Here is a 21096-nt window from a genome sequence, read left to right as displayed (position 1 = left end):
ATATTCATCTGTTTGGTTATTACGAGGTTTGATTATTTTAGTGTCATTGTTTACTTTTTTTATTTGATTTTTTGTATTTTTTACATTTCCAACCGCTTTTGTACTAAGGGAACTTGGAGTCGAAACAACACCATTTGATGAAAGAATTTTATACTTTAAATGTCTGACTGATAATTTTTTCTGACTGAGACGAGTTGATTTGTTACATTTTCAAAATTATTTATTGAATTACGCATTGTTTTATTATTGTTTGAGTTTGAGGATACAACTAGTTCAGGTATATTATATTTTTTTAAATTTAATTATTTAATGTTTAATTGACGGCGAACATCTGCTAAGTCATTATTTAAACGGTCTTTAATCTCTTTACTTTTACTATCAATAATTTTAATACTACATTCTTGTTGTCGGAAGGCATTAATGGTTTCAGCTTTAGGTGAATTAATTGACTTTTGGTTTAATGGGCTATTAAAATCAAAATCGTTTAAAAAGTTTAAGTTTTGAGTTGATTTTAAATCAGTCACGGTTGATTTGACTTCTAGCTTATCGATTAAAACGGCAATAATTTTCCTGAACTCCGATAACTCCTCTTTTAGAAATAAATTTTCATCTTTTAAAATTGAAAGACTATTTTCACTGCTTTTTAAGTTTTTTAACTCGTAATTCAAAATTTTAATTTCAGATTCTAAGGTTTTAACTTTTTTGTGATTAATTATACAAAGATCAGGTTCTAATTTTGTTTCAGGAACTATAAGTACTTTATACGACTCCTTACCATTTTTTATTGAGCAACTTAAAAGGTTTTTTGATACAAGTAAATTAAGAAACTCACTTACATGTAATTTTTCAAGCCGATTTTCAAAATGTTTCAATACTGCTTCGTAAATACTTTCCGTATCTGCTCTTTTTTTTCTTTTATGGATGTTGTTTATGGCATTCATAAAGATTTTTGAGTGTTCCATTCTCAAGTTTACTTGTGGTTCGGCGAAAAGTAAAAAGCTTTCAAAATCATTTAGGTAACTAATAGTCTCTGTTTGATTTGCATTATTGTTGTTCTTAGTTTTACTTTCTTGTAATAATAGATCCTCCGTAAATTTAGCTGCCATCTTTTTGTTTTTGCACGTTTGTCTTTCTTAAGTTAATGCTTCAAACTGTTTGTTAATTGCATTTATAGATCGCTCAAAAATCAATTTTAAAAAATGACAAAAATAGATAAAAAATATACTGTTATAATTAAGATCCTTGATATTTTTTCATAGTGGTGAAGATTTTTTTTGTTTGATACCATTTTAAATTTAATATCAAAAACGATATGTTTATGTATTTCTTCTTTATTTGCTTAAGGTTACATAAAGAAACTATATATTTTTGTTAATTTCAACATGATACATTTTGATCACGTTACTAAGATAATAAAAAAAGTTTTTAATTTTTTTAATTTTCTGAAAGCCAATTCTTTGACAAAAAACAAAGTCTTATTTGTAAAATTCTGATTAGTAGTTTTTATTTTATACTCTTTTAATTCATCATGATCCAAGATCATTATTTTACGCGCAGTCAAATAGCTGTTTTTAACTCAGTCGCGAAAGGGTTTAGGTACCAAGTCTACGTAAAAGAGGTTCATAAGGAACAGCTTTACTAGCTTGAAATACAATTCTAACAGCATGTTTTTGCTTGCTATACAGTTTTCTTAACTTAGTGTGATTATTACTTGCCCATACGATAATGCCGTAAGTTAAATAACTATGTATAAAAGAAAAATTTTAATTTTTAAGTACCTAAAATTTAAGAATGTCTTTGCTCTATAGATCATGCCATTGTCTTTTGATATTATTTTTTCAATGGAGTTTATATGTTGTTTCCATGATAGATTTTTTTTTCCGATATTATACATTATATATTTGAGGAGTGAACCAGCATAACCAGACCAGTCCACTCCTAGCATTTTACGTGCATTTAGTGCCCTAAGCATTGTGGGGCACTAAATGCACGTAAAATGCTTTACGTAGACTTGGTACCTAAACCCTTTCACGACTGTGTTCTACGCGTCTTCAAACAAGCCCGATGTGCATAATCTGACAGCACCCTGATATAAAGCGTAATGACGATCGTTGATTTCTGCAAGATTAGACAAGTCCTTTCCTCGATTCTATTTTTGGACATGCAAAACCAGACAGATTGCGAACGAGTATTGAACGAGTATTGATCAATCACAGCGCATTATTATTTCGTCAGTTTGTTAAATATAGCACCACAGTCAACGATAACAACTTTTAAAATGGTGGCGTGCACTGCAAATGCTGATATTATTGATTTTTTTGCTTTGGTCTATCTCGCCCCAATTTGCAAGGTGGTTATATCCTGCCATGGACGCAAGTCTAACCTAAATAATTTACATTACTATAAAATTCACAGTATAAACACGCAGAGTGCGAGCCTTTGCAGTTTTTAGAGCCGAGAAACGCAATGCAGTAGAAAGCTATGACTAAGTTATTTGAAAAGTTCTTCCCTCCCCACCTCCTCGATACCCTCTATAATAATTGCATCTGGGACTTCACAGTAAACTGCTCAGGGATAACATTACTGTAACATAACTCTAATCAAACCCAAACATGACAAGCAAATCCTGATGTAACCCTAACCAAACTTTAACCTAAACCTAAACGAACAGTAGAAACTTGCTCTAACCAAACCATCATCACTCTTAACCTCACCGTAACCTTAACCTGATTATAAAAATGTTTTTATTAAACTTTATTTTATAGTACTTTATCAATATATATTTTTTGTAGGCACCAAGTGAATGTGAATAAGAATTTGATTGATTTAACATCGACATGTAAACATAAACATGAAGTCAAAAAGCGATCAAAGACAAAATCTACTCCCAAGGGTCAGAATGCAAAGAAATGCTCTGATTTTGGATGTTCTCTGGTTCGTCATGATAATGTTTTGTCATTCCGCCGTGAGCTTTTCAAAACAAATAGTAAGGTGCAGCAGGACAACCATATTCTACTAAATGCCAAAGAGACCAGTGCCAAAAGAATGCAGACGAGATTTTGCCAAAGGGTATTTAACAAGACTTACTCGACTAACTATTTTATTAAAGCAAATTGTGTTTGTCAAAGTGCCTTTCTAAAAATCACTCATCCAATTGTTAGAAACTGCATGAATGGTGTAATTAAACGTCATATTGAAAATTGAGGATGTGCCACTGAAGACCGCGGTGGAGATTGTATAGGTGACAAGAACGAATCTCGAAAAATGAGTGTTTACCAATTTATCAAAAAACTTTGAGCATCAGAAAGCCACTATGGGAGAAAGAAAAGTGTAAGATTATATTTGCCAATTAAATTGAAAAACATAACCAATTTATGCAAAATCTACAATTCAACCATCTCAGCTGCAGTCCTAAAAGTTGGATATAGTTTTTTCAGTAGGATTTTCAGACAAGAGTTCAATATAAGATTTTCCTCGCCCTCTTGTGATACCTGTACAACTTGTGACAGCCTTAGAAATCAACTACGAGTATGCTCAACAAAAGATAAAGTTGTTCTTCTAATGCAACTGAGAGTACACAAATTACGAGCAAAAATATTTTATGCATCACTTAAGAGCATACCAGAAAAGACATACAATATCGTGTTTGATTTGTTTTCCATTATTTGAAAAACATTGTTTAGGAAAGTGAATCATTTGAAAGTACGATTAAGACTGTTCGCTTGGTGAGTGATGCCTGTGGGGGGCAGAACATTGTGGTTGGTAAAACAACATTGTGTTTGGTATGGCTGTATCATGACTTGCAGAAGCACCAACAAACATAGATTCTATTGAACTTCTCTTTCCAATACGTGGGCACTTATTCCTTCCTTGTGATTGCTTATTTGGAAGAATCGAGAAGACATTGAAAACCAACAACACGATATTGGAACCTAAAGGATTTCATGAAATATTTAGCCACCATTGTAACAAGGTTTTCCATATTGGAACCGACTAGTTTTGTGATGACTGGAAGACAGCAACAAGGAAACAAAGTGTCTGTGATTAATGTTTGATGTGAATCCAGCTCCAAATGTGACGTGGACACTCCAGCCGATCTCTTAAAGAAAAGGAAAAAACATTCAAACATCGTGGTTAACCGTTTGCCATCATTCAGGCCAATCAACCCTAAGAAGTTGAAGGATATTCATAAACTTCTTCAAGTAGCTTACGGTGCAAAATGGAAAGATCTACCAGGTGTCGAAGTATATCTAAATTTAGAAACATATACCAATGCAGTCGATGATACAAGGCCAGGAAAAGACTGTGCTGATAATGACATTGCATTTCGGATGTAAACAGTAATAGGTTATGTTAAAATGGGCAGTTTGGTGAGGGATCTGTGTTAATATTAATAGACATTTTCAACTTTAATTTTTCATAGTTTCATTATTTTTAAGAATTATAAAATAAATTGATTTATTATCACAAATTTCTGATGTTATTCATGGACAATATTCCAGAAATGGAAATTTTAAAAACTGATTTTTTGGAAAAAGTTATTATAAAGTTACTATTTTATCATACTTAACCTTTTCGGAAATAAATAAAAAAATGATACAATATGACAAGATTACTTTAAGTGTTGATTTGGCTTTCATTCTAATTGAAAGATAAAAATAAATGTTAATTTTGGACAAAAGTAACTTTACGAAATAGCTGATAAGCATGCAAAAGCAGATAAGTCCCAAAATATAAAGTTTGTGGACAGGGAACAAGTGCACCAATATGTGTAAACTTTCTACTATGTAGTGTGGTCTAATAATACATAAGAATAATGCAATCAATCATCATTTAGATTTTCTTTGAAATCATGTTGTTTTTTTCTTCTCATTTACCCATAATTTTTTATGAGTGGACTTGTCTGGTTTTTCAGGTTCACTCCTCATTTAATATATTGGTCCAAAACACGCTAAAAAGATTCCTAATACCAAAGCCTTATTTAATAGTTTCTTAGTACATACGGATATTTGCATTCATTCTAATGAATTATTTTCTGATTTATTATTTGAAGAGTTTTAAAAAGCTTAAAAATCTCTTTAAAAAACAAAGCAGTAGGAGTTGAAATAAAATTTGAATTTAAAAAACAAAGCAGTAGGAGTTGAAATAAAATTTGAATTTAAAAAACAAAGCAGTAGGAGTTGAAATAAAATTTGAATTTAAAAAACAAAGCAGTAGGAGTTGAAATAAAATTTGAATTTAAAAAACAAAGCAGTAGGAATTGAAATAAAAGTTGAATTTAAAAAACAAAGCAGTAGGAGTTGAAATAAAAGTTGAATTTAAAAAACAAAGCAGTAGGAGTTGAAATAAAATTTGAATTTAAAAAACAAAGCAGTAGGAGTTGATAAAATTAATGGAAACATTGTTATAGAGTGTTATGGAAATTTAAAAGTAACTCTACTTAAAGTTTTTATTGATCAAGGAGTTTTTCCTGATCAATTAAAAATTAACAAAAAATTTTCAAATTTTAAAGAAGGTGATAAAACTAATGTTAGTTACTACCACTCTATCTCCATCTTTTTCAAAAATTTTAGAAAAAATTATGTACAACAGAATGTACAAATATTTCAATAACAATAATCTTTTATACAAAAATTTGGTTTTAGAAAAAAATAACTAAAAAAAATGCAATTATTCAGTTTTTACGTAAAATTCTTTTGAAAACTCTCAACTTTTGAAAATTCTCAAGCGTTTTAATTGATATATCTATAGCCCTTGATCACGATACTTTGCTCCATAAACTTAAACATTACGGTATAAATAACAGAGTTTTAAAACGGTTTCGAAGCTACTTATTCAATCAAAAACTACTTGTCTATTACAATGATATATATCAAAACAATTTGGGTAGAAAGTTAAATATTCTGTCGCGGAACATAAAGTTTAAAGTTTATACTTTAACAGCCGTAAACAAATGTTTATCAAATCTAGCTTTAAAAGAGTCTACTGTTTTTGCAGAAACCACTTTTTAAGGTGAGGCATTTAATGAGGCATCACTCTTCGTAAAAAAATGTCTCAGGGTCATTTTTGTATGTTTCTTTTAAATTTCATTGAATAGAGGTCATTCGGCTTTGGGAAGAAGCTTTATGAAGCACTTTATACCACAATATCTTTTCAATCCTAGTTGTTATTTTAACAAATCATTAAGAATTACTTCTTAGACGTCTTGTTTCCATTGTTGTGAGACCTAATTTGTCAATCTTTCAGTATATCCATTGTTTGACGTGCTTATCACTCCAGCTTCTACAGCATGTGGTCCGGACAAGATACCTATTATAATCTTGCAGAAGTGTTCTTCGGAGTGTTATCTATAGTTTCATAACTATTTAACAAGTGCCTATCAGAGTCTTGTTTTCCAGCCTGCTGGAAAACAGCATCTGTAATCCCTATTTTCAAAAATTCAGACGGGCGATCTGACGGTCTATACTCATTTTAATTTACATTAACAACCTCCCAGAAAATCTCACATCTAAGGTGACATTTTTCGCTGATGATACTACAATTTATTCTTGTCTTGATAAGAAACCAACACTCTCTGATTGCTTGAAGGAGACACTTGAAATCTTAAGAAAAGAATTTTTTTTGAGGATCAAGAAAAGGATTTTACTTCTGCTACAGCACGAAGCTCTCAGTGGTCGGTGAACTTTAACTAAGATAAAACTCAAGTTTTTTCAGCTAATTGTTATTGCAACAATCTAGATCTTCCTTTATTTATGAATGGTAATGTGCTCGATGAGTCATCACCCTTCGTCTTCTAGGTTTAACCCTTACTTCCGATTATTCTTGGAAACCATAAATCAAATCGATTGCAAAAGTAGCATCTACTAATTTGCATCTCTTTATCGTGCATGCCATTTTCTTACACCGGATTTTATTCTTTATCTCAATCTTGAATTGAATACTGTTGCTATATCTGGGGCAGATCTTCCAATGATGCCCTTTCTCTTTAAGACAAAGTGCTAAAACACATTGTAAATATATTTGGACTTGCTCTCTCAGCCAACCTCTAACCATTGTCACATCGTCGTAATGTTGGTTCTCTTTCTCTTTTCTATAAATACTATAGTAGGCACTGCTCTAAAAAGCTAGCGTCTAGTTGTTTAATTTTTTTCTAAAATATCAGTTCTTTGGAATTCGCTTCGTTCATCTTGATTTCCTGATTTATATAAATTGCAATCTTTTAAGCTGTCTGTTAATTGTAATCTTGCTCTATAAACTTCGTCGTCTCTATTCCAGTAACTTCCTACTCTAACAGTGGTTTCTTGCAGCCTTGTTGGAAGTGAGGTTGTTGAAAAAAAATAAAAAACACGTTGTTTTTAAAAAAAAAGTTCTGGCGATAAGGTTCTTAGGATCTCCTATCACATACCTTTGCTTGTGTTTTTTAATCTAGACTTTGAATTTATAAGTTTACAAATTTTAAATGTTGTCAAGAATTTTATTATGTAATACGAACGTAAAAGAAAGAAAAATCTTTACAAATTCGTAATAGGGTAGATTAGAGTAATATGAGCACCTAGGTAATATGAGCATACTTTAAGATTTCTTAGATGTAAGCAGTGAAGTTAAAGTTGCTATGTATTTTTTGAATCGACTTTATGTGGTGATTACAGGAATCAGTACAATTAGCGTAAATCTATATGCACTAATTAGCGGCTATCATCTAATTAAAACGCTGTTAAATTTTTGGCATTGTTAAAATAATATCATCACGCATGAATAAATATGTAGCGCGAAATTTTGGTGCTAAAATAATGAAATTAATTTTTTCATAAAGAAAAATATGTTAGCTAAAAATCCGATCCATTCTTGTTTAAAAAATAATTCAAAAACTATTTACTTTTCACTTTATTTAAAGATGCCATTTTTTGTGTAATATGAGCATGCTCAAATTACCCAGTGATTTTCATTGAAATTACCTAGTTTAAAGTCCGAAAAAAGCAGTGGTTTTAATTGGTTTTTTGAATAAAAACAAAATATAGTAAAATTTTTTAATATTTTAACAATACTAAACATTTTTCTGTAACTTAAATTCAAAAAAATTGAATTTTTATCGTTCAAAGGTTTGAGTTGATAAAATTGAAAAAATAACGAACTAATTTTTTTTTTTTTTTTGCGGAAAACATAGTAGTATTGTTTCAACAAAAAAAGGCCTAAAATTTGATCTTTTAATGATAAGGTTTTGTTAATAACGAATCATAATATTTAGTTTTAATTGTCAGGTTGGTATCATTTTTACAAAATTAATGTTTATTTTTTTTTGAGTTAATTTAAAGTGCTCCTATTACAAAGTGGTCTTGGTAATATATGCATTTTTGCTACTTTTTAAAAACCTCTGCTTTTTTTAAGAAAAATTTCGGTTGCCCAAATATCTAAGTGGATCATGAGTAGGAATCCCTAAATATTGTTTATTCGCAAAAATTTTGGATCCAGCTTAATCATTTTTGAAATTACTCCATTAATTATTTTTTGCTTAAGGTGCTCATATTACCCTAATCTACCTTATGTAATAGAATCTTTACAGAGTAAGTAAAATTTAAAAAAAATCACAAAGTTACGTTATACAAAAAATATGTAAAATAAAACTGTAAAAAATTAGAAATTACTTCAAAGAACGAGGGAAACTTGCAGAAGACCGATGGTCGTGTCATTAAGAAACCGCTATGCGTTACTAAAAATTTTGGGGACTTCAATTTGAAATAAGTTTATATTTAAAAAATAATGTTATCAGTTTCGGCAGAATGAAAACAAAAAATGTAAAATACAAAAAACAAAGAATGCAAACGAAAAGAAGTTTTTAATTTTTTGAATTTTATTTCAATACACATAAATATAAGCAGGTACACGATTTGCTAAATAGGTAATATATAATCGTTCACGTGTTGATAAATATGCCTAATATTTTTTTGTTGTTGTTGTTGTTGTTTTTGAGTTATTTAGAGTTTTTAGAGTTATTAGAGTTGGTTTTGGAACAAAGTTAGTTTCATAAATAGTTTTAAATGTTTTAGGGTTAATAAAAATTCATAAAGTTGTTAGTGTTTAAAATAAGCTCTTTTAATAACGTTTTCAGAGTATTTAAGTTATTCGATTTTTGCAGTTGAGTATTTTTGGATATTAACTTGTTATATAGACAAGGACCACGGTACAAAATGGAAAAGCGCGAGAGATTAGTTTTTTTAAAAGGTACGTTGAAGTTTTCCGTTCCACTGGTATAGTAGCTATTTTTGCTATTTTGGAAGAAATTCTTGGAAAAGTGAGAAGAAACAAGTCAAAGTTTATATTTAAGTCTAAATAACAAATTTTGGAATATATTGATTTGATATACATTTAATGCTTTCAAATTTTTTAAAAGTGGCTCAGCATGCGAGAGTCTATCCTTATTAAAAACTATTCTTGCAGTATGTTTTTGTTTTCGATATTGTGTGGTTAGTTTGGATTTTTGAGTACTCGCCCATGCAACATTAGCGTATATGTAGTAGCTTTGTATGAACGAGAAGTATAGGAACTTTAAATTATCAGGATACAGTATAGAACTAGCTGTGTACAGAATACTAATATTTTTTAACATTTTGGTATTTAATATATCTTTATGTGATTTCCATGAGAAGGTCTCATCAATAAGTATCCCTAGAAATTTAGTTGCTTGGGTTCTCTCTATTTCTTTAGTAATTATATTTAGCGATATTGCTATTTTAGCAAAATATGTATATATAGCAAGACTGAGACAACTGCAAAGCTCATTGCTTAGAATGCTTTATCTATGAATGTCATGAATGAAGTCATGACCAAAAAACTCAAAACTATTAAACATAAAAAACCATCATTATAATCTAACTGTTTCAAAATATCCGTAATAAATTTTCGTGGTCTTTGAATTCGGATGTTTCTTTTTTGAATTTCTGTATCAATGGCTTATCCTTTGATTCACAAAGACTCTAATAGTTATATGCTTGGCTCAAAAGTATACTTACGCATCAATACACCAGGTATTGATGCGATGTACGAGATAAAAATTTTACATTTATATTGGATGTTGCCACCATACAATGTAAATGTAAAACTTTTATCTCGTACTTCTTGGTCTCACCTTTTTGTTGCACTACTTACTACTACCCTTAAGCTGACTGGGATTCTTCATATGATTTTTCTCGTGACGGTCCTTGAGCTGATGACTTTTGTCTCTCTGCTGATAAATGCGCCTACGTAACCTCCTGGATCCAGGCAGGAATGGAAGCTTTCATTCCTTCTTGTCAGTTTTTAAGTCAAATCACATTCTACTTCATAGTTTCCATCTTCTTGTGCAGCCTCTTCATCTTCTTGTGCAGCCTTTTTATCTGATTGTAATTTTTTTAACTTAATTACTGGAACAACTCTCTTGAAAAAAAACGCTTTTTTATTATTGCAAGAATTCGATTTAATAAGGTGCAATCTATTCCTAAGCTCTATTATTCCCAGTTAACTGAATATTTTATCTTATCTCAGGTGTTAAGCTCTAGAGAAAAACTTTTGGAAAATCTTCAACAGTGTCATTAACTAAGGTAATTTAAACATTCCGTCTCTTCATTAGTTTGACTTTATTACCTCTCCCAAGGAAAGGTAAAAAGATTAGACAGAACCTATCCTCTAATTCAACTCTTAACACTCCACTTAAACAGGTTTAGTAGCAGCCCTAGCGCAGTGGGTAGAGCGCTTGTCACAGAAGCTAGAGATCTGTGGTTCAACGCCACCTCTGAACAAGTTTTATAACATTGGTAAGTATGGCATTTGGGTATAAGACCAACAAGAACACAATTATATATTTATTGATATAAATATATTAGCTTTCTCTCGTTATAAATATTACATCAAGAAGATACGAGCAATCCTACAGCTACGAACTATTAGCTGCAACTATAAAACTATTTTACAAATTCGCATTGCGATCACGTGACAACAAGAGTCACGCACAAATTAATAATATGCGATAGGAATTTGAGCGCTATCGCAACATTAAGGAAGGAGGCATAAACTTTCTTTTAAATGCTCTTCCGCGGCGCTCTGTGATTCTTAAAAATATATATATATAAAAAAAAAAGGAAGTAACCCATTGTTAGACATCCAAATCACTCCGGCTTCCGTTGCTAAAGTCACTTCTCAATTTAACTCATTTACAACTAGTGGTCTAGACAACATTTCTATTAGAGTCTTACAAGAATTTTCTGAAACTCTCTACAATTCTTTCTAAACTTGCTTGCTGGAAATTGACATCTGCAGTTCCAATTTTTAAAATTTTGACCCAACTATTGTCTGATAAATCTTTTTTCTTTAAGGTGGCTCATCCCTTTTAAAAATATATATATATATATATATATAAAAAAAAAATCATAATTTTTTTTTTTGCTTCTTTATCTAGTTTAAACATTGCAGATTCCAAAAATATATCATTTGAAATGAATTATACGTTCTATTATAAAGAAATTTGCGTTTTTATGGTATAGGTTGAATAATGCAATTAAAATAAATAAATACTATAAACCTACTAATAATACTATATACCTATAAAACAACTAATAAACCAATACCATAAAAATAAATTTTTATGGTATAGGTTGAATAATGTTATGTCACCTTTGTTTTGTTTGCTCGTTTTTTGACACAAAACTTTTAATTTGAACTAAAAATGTATTTTTCACTTTGTCTACTTTGTTTTACGGCATCTGTAATTTCTCAAATAAATTTTAAATTTATCTGTAATTTACAAGTTATAGTTTTGATTTCAATTATGACATCTCAGTAATACAAATAACTGGATTTATTCTTTATATGTTTATAGAGTTATTAAATATGGGTAATAATAAAAATAAAAAAGATTAAACAGAAAAAGATAGTTTTCATCTAACAGATATACATGTACTGCAATAAATCAAATTGATGAACCAAAAGTAAAGGAAGCTGTTTCGTCATCAAAAATTAGTTTAGATGATTCACTCCTAACTGTTGACGAAGGAGATTCTAACTTATTTATGATAGTTCACTTTTGAGTACTGCAAAGTCTTCAACTTTAAGGTACATGTCTAGATTGTGGTGACTGTCAGTCTTAACCAGATATAAAAATTGGGACTCTCGCATAATCTTAAACCAGAGTGTATATCTTATGGTTTGAGTTATAATTTTTATTCGTCTCCTCAGATAAAAAAATAAACACATTCAAGAAGTCAATGTAGGTACTTTAATGAGTTTTGGCGAGATTGATATCGCCTTTGAATAACAAAGAGCTAGTGTAATTGATAAAGTGATAAACTTAAAAGTACAAGTACAAGATAAACTTCAAGGTACAACCTACAAAGCACATTTAAATTTGCCTCTAGCTATAAAAAAAGAAATTAAGAGCATCTTTAAAGATCTTGGCTCTGAAAATCTTCTATAAAAGTGCTTGGGTTTACCCGAAATCCAAATGAGGCTTTAAACCAATTTGTTCGGAATAAGTGCTCAAAGTCTCATTTTGTGTCATGAACTGTTTTAGAGATAAAATTATATTCTGCTATCATTAAATACAATAAAGGTTTTATTGAAATTAATAATGTATTTAAACTGTTAAATTTGACTGCTGGAAAATACTTTAGCTACTATGCGATAAAAAAAGGACAATAGGATTCTCTGACAAAAAAAAAGAGACAGGGGCCCCAAAACTTATAGTTTTGGGGCTCACTAGTTTTATTTTCATACTTTTTATTCCAACATTTCCAGCGCTAGTAAAGTATGCTAATCTCCTTTTTGTTTTTGACTCCTTAAACAAAAACTTACCATTTCCTATCACAAACTTATTTACAGAAAGTAGACTTTCTGTGAACAAGTTTGTGATAAGAAATGGTAAGTTTGTGAATGGAACAGGAGCCTTGCATGCATTTTGAATGAGTCCAAAAAACTATACCCTAAAATACCTTTACTCCATCTTGTGCTTTAATCTATGTGTTTACGGTCCATATGTTTCAATGCATGTCTTTGCTAATTAATACTTATATTATGTTTAAAAATTGGTGTCACTCCTTTGATCAGATTTCTGTATGAGTGACACCATCCTAAATAAATCATTAACTATTTATTATAAATAATTTTATACTCATAACTACCATTATAATATTAGCTTTTTTTTTTCCAATATAGTTATTGTAAACATACTTATTTTTACTATTACTATAGTTTGTATTAATTTTTTTTTTATCTTATATTATTTTAATATATTATTATTATTAATAATATTACTATTACTATTGTTATTATCAAAACTATTGTATAATGATTTACGGAAAATAAATAGCTTGTTGTTGTTGTTGTTGCATATTTGTGTACTACTTATTTTATTTTTAATTTTTCTCAGAAATATGTTTTTGTTACGTTCACTTGAATTCAAACGACAATTTTTAGGACTATTCGACCGATTGATCTGAAATTTTCACAAACCTTTTGTTCAATATTGGAACTAGGTTCTGAAGTAAAAACTATTTATAACAAACAGAACTTTTTTAATCGCACTTTATTTTTCTAAAATCACCTGATTTTTTAATGCTTAAAACGAATTGTCAGCCATTATGGATTGGTATGTTTTTGAATTTTGATTTTAGTTCAGAACCTTCTTTACTACTTTACCTATATGCTGTCAGAATTTGGTTCAAATACTACTAATAGATTTTGAGAAACTAATGTTTAATATTTGATACTTTTTAGATGATTTTTGCTGACACAGCTTTTTTTAGACATTTAAAAAAAATTTTGTCAACTTTTTTTTTTTTTTTATCTAATATATATTAACAGTAAACTTAGTCTAGTGACATTTTTATCAATTTTTGAAGAATTTAGTAAAGGGTAGAGCCACCTTAATTAGAAAAAAAATTTGAGACCTTTTATCAAAGTTTTTAATCTTCTCTTTTTCCAGAAGTCTTGCTAACTCTGCATCTGAAAAATTCTATTGTGCATTTTTTGCTCCTGACGTATCAAAAGCTTTCAATAATGTTTGGCATACTGGACGAATGACCTACCTAAATATTTTATTTGAAAAGATCTAAAACGTCATTAAATATGAAAAAAAAATTAAATGTTTTTAGCGACATTTCTTGTAGTACTGATGGTTATTATTGCAGAGGCATTTTTACAAAAATTGGAAACAAGAGCTCTACATATTGCAGAAATCAACAATTTTTCACCAAAATCTTATAGGAGGTATGTTGATGACAGCCATACCAGATTTGAATCAGTTGAAAAGCATAACAAATTTCTTATCTTATTAAATCAACGCGACTCCAATACTCAGTACACGTCAGAGGTTGAAAATGATCAAAGAGAACTAAATTTTTTAGATATAAAAATAACTAACACAAATAATTACCAATATGATTTCAAAGCCCACCGTAAAGAAGCAATAACAAACATACAAATAAAACTCGACTCAAATATCAACCCTGCAATTATTACTGGAGTTTTTAAAGGTTTCATATAGCGAGCCACCAAAATCTGCTCCGAAAAATACATTAACAACGAGATTCAGTTTATAATAGATATGTTTGTTGAAAACGGTCATAAGAGATCAAATCTAGAAACAATTGCCGCGAATTACCTTTCAAGTAAAAGCAATCCTAACAACAAAGTTGCATAAAAACTAGAAAATAATATTGCGATAATAAAGCTACCAACACTTGGACCGAAACTACGAAAAGCATTAAAAACATATAATGTCAAGTTATTTTTACAACACCACCTAATTTAAAAATAATTCTCTGTAACAACAAATCTAGTTTAATGCCAAACAACAACCCTGGGGTGTAAAAGCTAACGTGTTCGTGTGGGGGAATTTATATTGGGGAAACAAAAAAGAGAATTTTGCAAAGAAGCATAGACCACCAAACTAATAGCATGAGTGGCAATTGGAATGCTTCTGGAGCAACTGAGCATTGTAAAGAATGCCATGGGATAATCGACTGGCTGCACCAAAAAACATTGTCTATAAATAACAACTATTATGAAAGGAAAATACGGGAAATAAATTTACTTCATAAAAGGAAAATATGGGAATCGCTTAATTAATATACTTATCTCAGGAGGTTAAACAATACCCGGTACTGCTTAACAGAGATAACGGGGTAAAAGTTACTTTAAATAGTTGGAGACCACTATTTAAAAAAATCATAAAATAATTTTTATTGACGTCATCTTTGTAATGGCTTCTTTATGGTTTTTAAAATTTTATATTGTAACGGTTTTCAAATTATTTTACGTCTGATGATAGTCCGAAATTAGAAATTAGAAAATAGACCGAAATGTCACAAAAAAGAAAAATTAGTTAGTACGATGCTGTTTTTGATGTTATATAACTTGTTTTATAACGAAAAACATTAAAAACTACAGGCGTAAAAAAAATGTAGATGACAGACCAATAAAAACTCAGTAAAATATCTTTTCTGAAAAACTACTTACAAAATAAATCTCATCAATAGTACCTAATGATGTTACAATAGCTCAAATAAAATATTCTTGTGGTCTTCGTATACAAAAAGAGTCATTAATTACGCTTTGAAACGAAATCAAAAATTTTTCGAGCGACAAAGAAAAGATAACTTAAAAATTCGGTTAGCAGCATTAATTTATTTACAAAACCAAAAAATTAAAACAGCATCAGGGGCCTTTAATATTTACAAGGAAATAGATTATTAATATGTATAAATCTAATTTCTTTCCGCAAATTTACTCAGAATGTGTCCTTTAAGCTGAGGTATATGACTAATACGTAAGAATTTACTGGCAGAGTATTTATTTTTAACGGCTTGATATTTTGAATTGTCCATAGAAAGAGTTAAAATCGAAAGTTTACTAACGGTAGATGATATTTCATCCTCTGTATAACCACTGTAATGCGCTAATGTTGGCGTCTAGAAGTAAACCAAGTTAGTTTTTTAACCAAATAAACAACTTTTAATAATCGTATTAATAAAATAATTAATTTTACCCAATTTGAATCATCTATTAGCTTTAACGCTAAATATAATGCTGCAGCTGCAATTTCAGAGGGTAGTTTAGTAATAAACTCATATTCTACGAGTGTTAGCTCCATTAGATATTTAGCTAAAGTATGTTTTTGTGCATCGACCTACATGAAAATATCATTTTAAACCTGAAAATGTATAAATAAAATCGTGTTTATTTATACATTTTCATTATTAATATTTTACTTTAAAAACATAAATATTAAAAATACTTACAGCTCCAGCTTTTGAATTTCTTCGCAGAAAATGCAAACATAATGGATTACTGAAATCATATTCACAAGTTTTTAACATTTTTTGCTCCATCTGACGAATTTTTTCTTTAGAATAAGCATTGTCAGTTATATAAACAAAATCTCCGATTTCAGGAGCATACATTTCTTCATACTTTGATGCAATTAACATTGCTGTCACACCAACCAATTGAAGTTCCGCACGCTTAACATTTTGTTTCTGGAATTTCAAGAGAATTTCTTATAAAACAATTTATTTACTTCGGATAAGTATGAGATAGGTACGAAACATTTTATAAAATTGGATTTTTTAAATGTTTCAGCCGCTTATAAAAATTTGAAATAAAATTATCATGCAAGACTATGACAAAACTAACTCAATAGTAACTAATATTAAATGAGAAACTAAATTTAATGTAGTTAAATAAAATAATTAAATAAAAAGATTAATAACATACACTTAGATATCTATCTATAATATAGATAGTAAGGTACAAAGTTTCTTGCAAAAGATTGAATCTCGATTGCACCTGAATGAGCCAGTCAACCAATATGCTTCTCATTTTAAAATTTATTTCAGCTTGATGAGCCATATAGTCACTGGGCACTAATCTTCGCTTAAAAAAAATTTTTTAAATCATAAATAAAATTCAAGAAAGTCTGTGAATAAAATATAAAACTTCTAAAAGATGGAACATACTTCTAGTTTATTCATATACTTGTAAATATCTTTTACATATTCAGCACATAGAGTAGGATTTCCTAAGTCTTCAAGATCAATATCATCTACCTCCAACTCTGTAAAGGAGTTTATCATAGCATTTATTGGAACATCAACATCAGCAATATCTTGGTAAGCAGGAATGATTTTTGTAGTTTTTAGCTGAACATCACTAATAAGATTAGATTGAGAAACTGTTTTCCCGAAACCTTTATTTAAAGGAGCCTTTTCCTCTAGTGCAACTCCATCTTCTTTCTGAATAAAAATTTTTTAAATAAAAACAAAACTATTGACTCCAACACATTTATTCAATTTTATTTATACATAATTTTATAAACAAATTTCAATACTTAAAACGATCTAACTTTGGGTTTCTACATTTTAGTTAACGTGGATTAAAAACAACTTCAGAAGTTTTTAATCCACCTAATTTATAATAAATCCTTCACCAGTGTTTTGTTTCAAAATAATTTTTCTTTAGACATCGAGGCAGAGGTTAGGATTGGAATAGGCTCAAATGTATTAATAAAGGGTTTTTACATATTGTCTTAAATGAAAAGGAAATTGTTTAAATTTTTTAAAAAACCTAGCCCAGATATGACAACTACATTCTATACATAAATAAACAAGGAAATTATTAAGGTTAAACCAGATTTTAAAATTTTTTGACAATTTTTGGTATCACTCTTTTGAACAGATTAGTGTATGAGTGACACCATCTTAATAAATTATTTACTTATCTTTTTTAATGTAATTATTGCAAATATTGTTATAATTACTATAATTTGTATTAATTTTGTTATCATATATTATTTTTATTATTTTCATTATCATTAATACTATTGTAAAAATGATTTACAGAAAATAAACAGCATGTTGTGATTTGGTTGTGTTGACCCTGTTTCCAGGAGAGGTCAGTAATAAAAGATAATCCAAGAACATGTTAAAATAAAAATGTTAAGCTAAAATGCTGCCATTCATACATATAGAAATTATAAAAAAAAAAAATTGGAATAATTTGAGTGACCAATTCAAATTATTGCAACCCACAAGCAATCTTAATTCAAATTATTATGTTTAAGAATAGCTGCATGTTCTAAACATTTAGAACATGTTCTAAATGCATGTTTGTTCTAATGCATCTATCTATTTATCTATGAGTGTTCTAATGCATGTTCATCATGCATGTTCTAAACAATTAGAACATACAGCTACACTTTAACGTATAAAAATGAAATATATAATTGCGCCATTACTAACTTTAGCTGCCTTACTCTAAAAAATTCTTTTTTAACAAACCATCAAGAGAGCTGATCTGGAAACACTTAAAAGATTGTGACAGAATGTAATTTGGATAACAGACTGCAAAAAAGAAACAACTTTAACCATACACACACAAAATGATTAAAATGTTTAGAAAAAGGATTAACATGTTTATCTGGAAAATCAAGAATAATTCAGTCTTATCTTTGGGAAAGTTAACAAAATCTGACACACTCAAGAAAAAAGAAATAATGTATTTGTCCATTCTAATAGTAACAAAAAATTTTCAAAATTTTCTGAAGACAAACAGTTTCTTCTCAGGTGCTTTTACTTTTTTAGCTTTACTTTTTTACTTCTATAGGTGCTCTTACTTTTTAAGGGTTGTTTTATAATTTAGAACAGCATCTATATGACTTATGATCCAAACTATACAAAGAGATGTTTAAAACCAAGAAAAGTAAAAAAAAAAAAATTTCAAACAAATGTTCCTCTTAATATTCTTATTTTGCTAAGTTTTGCATATTGCTTTTGAACGTTTATTTTCATTTATATCTAAATAATCACAGATTAGACTTTAAGATGCTTCACTCATTGCTGATTTATGTCTTATTTAATTTTATTTTTAAGTTTAATTCCTAGAATATAGTTAGAAATGAATACATATATAAAAAAATTAAAGTTAGCAGTTAACATTTTATTTGAAAATAATTTTAAGTTACCTATTAGTAAAAAAAAAAGAATATAAATTCAAACTTGGGACTGGAAAAGACTTTAAAAATATCATAACACATTTATTATAAATTTTATAATTACTTAAAATATTTTTTATGATTATTAATAACTATTACTATTATAAATATACAAATATTCATTAAAGTTATTGTTTATTATCATTATTATGATTAAATTTTATACTCCTCTTTGTTTTTTCACGAAAAACTAAATTATTTTAGGCCGCTTGAGAGAGAGAGGTAATCTATATAAAGGTGGACTATATATCCCATTTCTAATTGAATTAAAATTCTGAAACCAAATCATTGCTTAAATCAAGTTTCAAATTCGTAATGAATTATATTTATTAATGGTTACCTTTATTTTTCCGACAACTTGAGGTCTTCTTTGAATATTTGAGATATTTGAGAGTACGGTTCTGGAGTTTGAAATTTTACCGCCAAGGACATTTTTGGTACCAATTCCTTTATTGTTAAGATTTTCCTCATTCCGAGATATCTAAAATAATCATGTTTAAAAAAACTGTTTTAATCAATATGCTGCAAGTCTAAATATTTTTGAAATACTAAGTATTAATTACATAGTATTTAAATAATTATAGAATTTTAAAAACTTTTTATGTAGTTATGTTATGCTATAAATTAGCCTTAAAACTAAAACTTGAAAAAATATTTATGTTACACTATAATTCACAAACTTGTACCATTATTCTTCGTTGAACACCAGCCATGTTAAAATGTTTTTAAGAAATAACTACCAAAATATTGTTTTGAAAGTGACACAACTTCAAGAAAGAAATATTGCCGTTTGAATTTCTAACGGATTATTATTTCTAAAAGTTTGAACGGCCCGCTATACAGAATCTGATTGGTTATAAACTTTGAAAGAATTTAAATGTCAATCATCAGTAAAAATTTGATCGATGTTTTACTACTTATTACAAATTAATCAAATTTTATGATTCAAATATTTTCAAAACATTTATTTTCAAACTATCAAATAAAGTTCAAAATATCAAAGCTTTATAACAATTTTTATACTGGTGACATATTGTTTTTAACAATAATGTTTAATTTAGACCTATATATTACGACGATGGACACATTAAATAAATGTGTTTCATGGAGGAGATCGTTTGACTACAGTCAATTTATTTCCCAAGAGAATTTTTATCATTTAATAAATAACTTTTTTTTTAAAGATTTCAAAATGCGTTTAAATGTTTTAATATCAATTATCATTCATGTAATAATGTCATATTTTCTATCTATTGCAAAATATCATTGCAAAAAAAAAAAAAAAAAAAAAAGGTATCGGCCGTAAACCACTAAAAAGGAAAAGTTGTCGGTACTTTCTAAACAATTTCTAAAATTGTTATCCTTAATTTGCATTGAATAATCTGATCAAAAGTATTAAAGCTGTGTACTTTTATGCACTAACTTTTTTGCCAAAACCTACCTTCTCGCATGTTTTTGATCTTTATGAGATTAACCTGTTTCATCTTTGAACCTCGGTGTGAATGGGAATTATCCTTTGATTCGCAAAGACTCCGATGATCACATGATTGGCCTTGGCATATACTTACGAATACTGTTCTAGTACCGCTGACCCTACTGGCACAAAAGCTCTGAACTTTTGTCATTCCAATCTTTTATTCAGATGCAGAGTTGTTAGTCCTTGGCCTTAGCCTTAGCCTCGGCCTTGCATTAACGCCAAAAATTAAAGGCCTTAGCCTTGGTCTTTGCCTTAAAAATGTTGGCCTAGGCTTTGGCCTTGGTCTTGGCCTTAAAAGTTTTGGCCTTGGCCTTGCTTGTTTGCCCTTGGCCGTCAAAAAAGAATAAAACTAAAAAAATAAATGTTTTCATTCATTTTTTTTAAGGTATTTTTTAGTTTATTTTTATAACATGCGGTTTTATTGTTACAACAATTGTTACCTACAGTTTTGTTAATAATTAGCCTTAACGTAAGGCAAAAATTATCAACAGTCTTTGGTCTTGAAAATGTTTGCGTAGGCCTTAGCCTTGAAACTCTTATTCTTGGCCTTGACCTTAAAACTCTTGGCATTGACCTTGTCCTTGGATCCTTAGACTGATATGCC

General features: G+C 29.1%; 1 protein-coding gene across 1 annotated transcript; it reads right to left on the bottom strand.

Annotated features, from left to right (window-relative positions):
• Positions 1–15443: 15443 nt before the first annotated feature.
• On the bottom strand, positions 15444–19862 carry LOC100204331 (G2/mitotic-specific cyclin-B-like). Its single transcript, XM_065816595.1, has 7 exons — positions 19702–19862; positions 19356–19496; positions 16983–17258; positions 16741–16899; positions 16266–16502; positions 16013–16153; positions 15444–15935 (listed from the first exon to the last, which is right to left on the bottom strand). Exons 1-7 carry the CDS (start codon positions 19726–19728, stop codon positions 15732–15734), a joined length of 1185 nt encoding a protein of 394 aa, XP_065672667.1. The 5' UTR covers positions 19729–19862; the 3' UTR covers positions 15444–15731.
• Positions 19863–21096: the final 1234 nt, after the last annotated feature.

The sequence above is a fragment of the Hydra vulgaris genome, chromosome 13, assembly GCF_038396675.1.
Source record: "Hydra vulgaris chromosome 13, alternate assembly HydraT2T_AEP".
NCBI classification, from domain to species: Eukaryota; Metazoa; Cnidaria; class Hydrozoa; order Anthoathecata; family Hydridae; genus Hydra; species Hydra vulgaris.
The sequence above is the reverse complement of the archived record's forward strand: the minus strand, read 5'-3'. Positions and strand labels throughout refer to the sequence as shown.

What these genes read in the sequence shown, in the direction of transcription:
- LOC100204331 (XM_065816595.1), bottom strand. Translation starts at nt 19,728, where the DNA reads ATGGCTGGTGTTCAACGAAGAATAATG. An exon ending in GTGTTCAACGAAGAATAATG is followed by an intron (nt 19,497 to 19,701) that starts GTACAAGTTTGT and finishes TGATTATTTTAG; the next exon opens with ATATCTCGGAATGAGGAAAA. An exon ending in GAAATTCAAAAGCTGGAGCT is followed by an intron (nt 16,154 to 16,265) that starts GTAAGTATTTTT and finishes ATTTTCATGTAG; the next exon opens with GTCGATGCACAAAAACATAC.